This window comes from Myotis nattereri (assembly GCF_964212035.1).
Source record: "Myotis nattereri genome assembly, chromosome: X".
NCBI classification, from domain to species: Eukaryota; Metazoa; Chordata; class Mammalia; order Chiroptera; family Vespertilionidae; genus Myotis; species Myotis nattereri.
The window spans coordinates 137,506,995-137,513,302 of record NC_138078.1 but is presented as its reverse complement, the minus strand read 5'-3'; the positions used below and the strand labels follow the sequence as shown (position 1 = coordinate 137,513,302).

Below are 6,308 nucleotides of genomic sequence, written 5' to 3'. Positions count from 1 at the left end.
ATCCTTAATGGAGCCCCTGGGTGAGGGGTGGGCAAACTTTTTGACTCGAGGGCCACAATGGGTTCTTAAACTGGACCGGAGGGCCGGAACAAAAGCATGGATGGAGTGTTTGTGTGAACTAATATAAATTCAAAGTAAGCATCATTACATAAAAGGGTACCGTCTTTTTTGTTTTTAGTTTTATTCATTTTAAAGGGGCTGGATCTGGCCCGCGGTCCGTAGTTTGCCCACGGCTGGTCTAGATTCAGGCTCAGTCCATGGTCTCTGTGCCTCTAAACAGGATTACAGAGCATTCATGCACAAAGTCAGTATATTCTTGGAGGATATGCCCTAGAGCAACAGTTCTCAACCTGTGGGTTGCGACCCCTTTGTGGGTCGAAAGACCCTTTCACAGGGGTCTCCTAAGACCATCAGAAAACACATATATAATTACATATTGTTTTTGTGATTAATCACTATGCTTTAAGTATGTTCAATTTGTAACAATGAAAATACACCCTGCATATCAGATATTTACATTACGATTCATAACAGTAGCAAAATTATAGTTATGAAGTAGCAATGAAAATAATTTTATGGTTGGGGGTCACCAAAACATGAGGAACTGTATTAAAGTGTCACGGCATTAGGAAGGTTGAGAACCACTGCCCTAGAGGATAGGTGTTGGTGGGTTCGGGGTGGGGGTGGGGGGCTCCTAGTGTCTCTGGAAAAGCAGCCAGCTCCTTTTAGTTGCCTACCAAACATTGTTTCTTAAATGAGTTCTTTAAAGGCTGAAAAGATTTCCTTGTGCACTTTGCTAGCTCATGCCTCTACCGATTACTTATATGAAGGGACTTGTCCATTTTATGGGAGGGAAATTGGAGAGAGGGTTTGGAAACCACAATCTGGAATTTGGTGGAGAGAGGGTGTTTATTTGTTATGATTAAGGCACCCTTGCATCCCAAGGCTTCTGTAGGACCATTAGCTAATGTTCTTTGAAGCAAGAGCAACTGAATTTCCACTGAGGTGAAGAATCTAGAACATCAGGCTCATCTTTTCCTTTGAAGATGAAATACCCACTTTGCTGACTTCAGTGGAGTTGAAGAAAGCCATTATGAAACTGGCCTTCCTCAATTAAGTCTGCTGGGTCCCAGAAATTCACCCATTGGTACCCTGGCCACCAGTCAGACAGTCTCTATTAGGCAACATGTTCAGGACCCTTTGAGAAAGGAGAACAAACCTAGAGGAATCACAATACCTGATATCAAGCCATGCTATAAGGCCATTGTAATCAAAACAACTGGTAATGACAGAACAGCAGGCATATGGATCAATGGAACACAACAGAGAGCCCAAACGTCAACCCACACCTACACTGTGAACTGATATTTGACAAAGGGGGCAACAGCATACAATGAGGTAAAGACAGTCTCTTCATTAGTAAATGGTATTGGGAAACTTGGATGGGTACATGTGAAACAATGAAATGAAACCACCAACTTATACCATTCAGAAGAATACATTCAAAATGAATAAAAGACTTAAATGTAAGTCATGAAACCATAAAAATCCTGGAAGAAAACATAGGCAGTAAACTCTCAGACATTACACATAGCAATATTTTTTGCTGATATGTCACACAGTTCAAGGGAAATAAAGGAAAATATAAACAAATGGGACTACATCAAACTAAAAAGCTTCTGCACAGCAAAGGGTACCGGCAACAACATGAAAAGAGAAGCCTCTGCATGGGAGAACATATTTGCCAAAGATACATCTGATAAGGGGTGAATCTCCAAAATATATAAAGTACTCATACAGTTCAACCAAAGAAGACAAACAATGCAATTTAAAAGTGGGCAGAGGTCTTGAGTAGATATTTCTCTAAAGAGGACATACAAATGGATGAGACAAGAAAAAATGCTCAATTTCACCCATCATCAGAGATATGCAAATTCAAATGACAGTGAGGTACCACCTCACAACTACCAGAATGGCTACCATCAATAAATCAACAAACAAAAAGTGCTAGTGAGGATGTGGAGGAAAAGGAACCCTTGTATACTATTAGTGGAAATGCAGACAGGTGCAACCACTATGGAAGACTGTGTGGAGTTTCCTAAAGTAATGAAACATAAAGCTGCCATTTGAAACAGTGATCCCACTTCTAGGAATATATCTTAAGAAGCCTGAACCACCGATCACAAAGAATATATGCAGCCCTATGTTCAAAGAGCATTATTTACAACTAGAGGCCCAGTGCACAAAACTCGATCATTGTAGGGGGCGGCCCTCAGCCAGGCCTGCACCCTCTTGCAGTCCGGGGCCCCTCACTCTTTACCACCCACCTGATTGCTGCTCTTTAGTGCCTCCATGGAGGCGGGAGAGGTTCCTGCCACCACTGATGCACTCGCCACTGATGCACTGGCTGAACCGAGCTCCCCCTGTGGGAGAGCACTGGCCAACAGGGGGTCAGCTCCTGCGTTGAGTGTCTGTCCCCTAGTGGTCAGGGCACGTCATAGTGACTGGTTGTTCCACCATTCAGTCAATTTGCATATTAGGCTTTTATTATGTAGGATAGCCAAGAGCTGAAAACAGTGCAGATGCCCATCAATAGAAGGGTGAATAAAAAAACAATGGTATATTTTCATAATGGAATACTACCTGGCATGAAAAGAGAAGGAATTCTTAACTTTTGAGACAGCATGTATGGATCTGGAGATTATTATACTCAGTGAAAGAAGCCAGTCAGAGAAAGAGAAAAACTATATGACCTCACTTATGTGTGGAATCTAGTGAACATTATCTGTCGAACAAAATAGAAACACAGGCATGAAGACATGGAACAGACTGACAGCGGTCAGAGGGGATGGGGGAGAGAGGGATTGGATGAAACTAACTGAAGGGATTAGCCAAAGAACATCCATGAACACAGATGGCAATGTGGTGAAGGCCAGAGGGTGCAGGGAAGACAGGTGCTATGTGAACAGGGTCAAAAGAAGGGAAAATATGGTATCTGTAATAGTGTCAAAAATAAAATAAAAACTTCTTGAAAGTATATTCCTATTTAGAGTTATCTCTTAATAGAAAATAAATAAGGGGCTATTGCTCTCAGATGGGATGGAGGGTGAGCTATGGGAGAGCAGGGTCATTCTGAAGGGAGTAGGGAGCCTCTGTGAAAGGTTGAGGGCAGGAGATTCTGTGCAGCCTTAGAAGGAGGCTGCACTGATAAGCAAGTCAGCAGATCATGATTCATGGATGGACAGGAGGCACCCAAGGGAAGACCAGGGGAAGGGTGTTGTCATGAGGGAAAATGCTGGGACGAGGCAGAAATCCTGGCCCCGGGAAGACTGAGATATCAATAAACCTCCGACAATCTCCAAATTATGCTTTATTCTCACTGTCACCTTCCTTCCTTAGGCCTGCTCTTGCCTGGGCCCCAGGGTTCTACTAATTGTCATCTGAAAGAGTTCATTCATACTTAGAGGACAGATTAATTGTGAGGCAGAAGGTGGGCCATGGGCTAGAAAGGCAGGAAATATCATGGACTCCTGATGAATTCAGGCAAGGGGTCAAGACTCCACGATGCCACTTACTAGCCATGTATTCTTGGGAAAATTAGCAGGCCCAATGGGCATCAGGTTCTTCCTCTGTGAAGTAAGTGGGTCTGATAAGCCCTGTCTTATAGGACTGCAGGGATGTGTGGAGTGTTTGTAAACCACTGTGCACAGTACCTAGTGGAGACTGAATCTGTAATGAATGGCAGTTATTTCTAATATCGTTTTTATCCCAGATACTTCCACTCTCGCCTCTGGCACTGTGATTACTTGTTTGTTATTAAGGTCATATTAGAGAATGTGCAGCTCAGTTGGGCACAGAACACCCAGTCGGCCAAAGAGGATACCCAATTCATGGATGTATGCTGACATTCAGGTGTGGGGAGCCTTCCCAGCTGGACACACACAAAGATGCCAAAAAGAGAATCTACTTACAACTCTTTCCCTCTGTCCAAGCTGCTCTTTCATCCAAACAAATGCTTTCATTCATTTCACCCCCACCCAAAATCTACCCCTTGATAATGATTGGCCAGAGTACACTCAAGATCATTAACATTTAATCCCAATTAGGCTCTCCCAGGCCATCATGTTTCTCATGGCTCAGTAACTCTATTTCTGTAGAAATCTGTGCAGATGATGGGTATAACACGCCTAGTGCTCATACTGTCCAATGGCACAGTGTCTGCGTGGCTCATGCCATGCACATCATTTTTTAATTAAGGTATTACATATGAGTCCTTATCCACCCATTGCCCTCCTCCAGCCCCCCACTCATGCCATCACCCCCCTGGCGTCTGTGTCCATTGGTTAGGCCTATATGCTTCATACAAGTCCTTTGGTTGATCTCTCCCCCTTACCTCCACCCTCCCCTACCTTCCCTCTTTAGGTTTCATGGTCAGATCAATGCTTCTCTGTATTTGGATGTTTTTGTCCATCCATTTGTTGTTCATTATATTCCATATATAAGTGAGATCATGTGATAATTATCTTTCTCTGACTGGCTTATTTGGCTTAACATAATGCTCTCCAGTTCCACCATGCTGTTGCAACTACGCTGCGGTAAAAATGAAGGCCATTCAAAATTGAGTGCTGTTCCCTGGAGGCCCACCACCTCACCTGTTCTGTTACTTGTTCGTAAGATTTAGGGGACACCTAACCCCTTCCTTATATGACTATAGCTCCTACACTATCATTCTGTGGGTGGGTGTGCCCTGCTTATGTTGGTGTCCCCACTACTAACACAGGATCTTCCAGAGGACATAGGCTCAGTGAATGTCTGGGGATTAAATGAACCACTGAGCAGGGGTCGTCTTTATGCAGATGAAATCCCTCCACTTTCTTGCCGGAACCAAGGATCCTTCGATAAGTTGTTTCATGCAAAGGCAGAGGAGAAGAGATAAGAATCAAAAATTAACAACCTTTTGCTATTATTTTTCTATTTATTAACTCCATTGCATGTACTGCCGAGTTCTTACACATTTCCAAGGAAATCCTTTTATAATGCCATGTTATCTATTTTGGGATCACAAACTAGGATGGAAAGTGTCCCAATTTTGGTTATACAATAGCAAATCTCTTACTCTTGAGCTGGACACGTAGAAATATATAATGTGTTCAATGTCATTTACAAACTCACATGCTAAAAGTTTATGAAAGCTTCTATGAAAAGGGACATTCAAAAATTTCCTTAAAAATCGCAAAATAATAAATCACAAATTTCTCAATCATAATAGGAGCTCATATCTTTCCCTGGGCCTCACTATTAGTTTCTTCTCAAACATAGAGTTGAAAATTGGATGCACTTTCTGCCCAGCAAAAGAAGTTAATGCTCATGGGCCTGAAAAGTGCCTGGATTCAACTCTGGCTCAGGCATAGTGTCATTACTCAGGCCCTTCAAGCAGGGATGAAAGGGAATAGGGATCCCTGTCATTAACCCCGAGCACAAACTGGAGGGTGTTCAACATGGTAGTCTCTGCATGTGCTCGGGGACCCCACAGGAACTCATAGCATGCAGGATCACTATTGGGCACCTGGCGGTACAGCAGGTACTGTTCCTGGACCCAAATTTTGGTGATGAGCTCCTTGGGCTCCCCATAGAGCCAATGCCCCTTCCCATCATACACCCCTAGAACATTCAGTGCTTCCCAGACTTTTTCCTCAGGGGCACAATCACCCTCTGAGGCGATCACCCACAGAACTGTGACCAGGAGGCCTGTGTTGGGATATCTGTGCCCATCGCTCACCATCCCATCATAGCTGAGCCCCAAGGCAGTGGCCAGGACATAGGTGTGAGTACTGGGGTCCATTTCTTTCACAACAATACCGAAGCCCCACTGGATGCATTCAGTGGCTGCACTGAAGAGCTCAGGAAAGTGGTCCTGGTGCTCTTTGATGACACTAATCAGCATTTCTGCCTTGGTGGTCGGCTCCTTTGCACGATACTTAAGGAGTAGAAACTCCACCATTTCTACCATCTTCAAATGCAGTGCTTTGTGGAGCAAGGAATCGGCATCTTCATCAGGGTCTCCCTCAGTGTTTGGACCCTCCTCATCTTGGCTGCTGGAGCTCACATCGTCAGCGTGTCTACATGGAAAGGCTGCCATGGCATGGGGGGAGGCACCCTGAGGACTCTGGGGAGGACTTGGTGTCTCAGCAGCAGACACCTCCTCTAGGCTGTCTATAAACAGGACTGAGGGGGAGGAAGACCGAGAGGAGGACAGAGACAGGGCCTCCTCCTCCTCCTCCTCTTCCTCCTCCTCCTCCTCCTCCTCC

At 44.4% G+C, this 6,308-nt stretch overlaps 1 protein-coding gene across 1 annotated transcript; it reads right to left on the bottom strand.

Annotated features, from left to right (window-relative positions):
- Window positions 1-5,416: 5,416 nt before the first annotated feature.
- LOC308511871 (melanoma-associated antigen 10-like) lies at window positions 5,417-6,010 on the bottom strand (the record flags this gene model as incomplete). The annotated part of the gene is made up of 1 exon (XM_081081714.1): window positions 5,417-6,010. One exon carries the CDS (start codon window positions 6,008-6,010, stop codon window positions 5,417-5,419), a length of 594 nt encoding a protein of 197 aa, XP_080937840.1.
- Window positions 6,011-6,308: the final 298 nt, after the last annotated feature.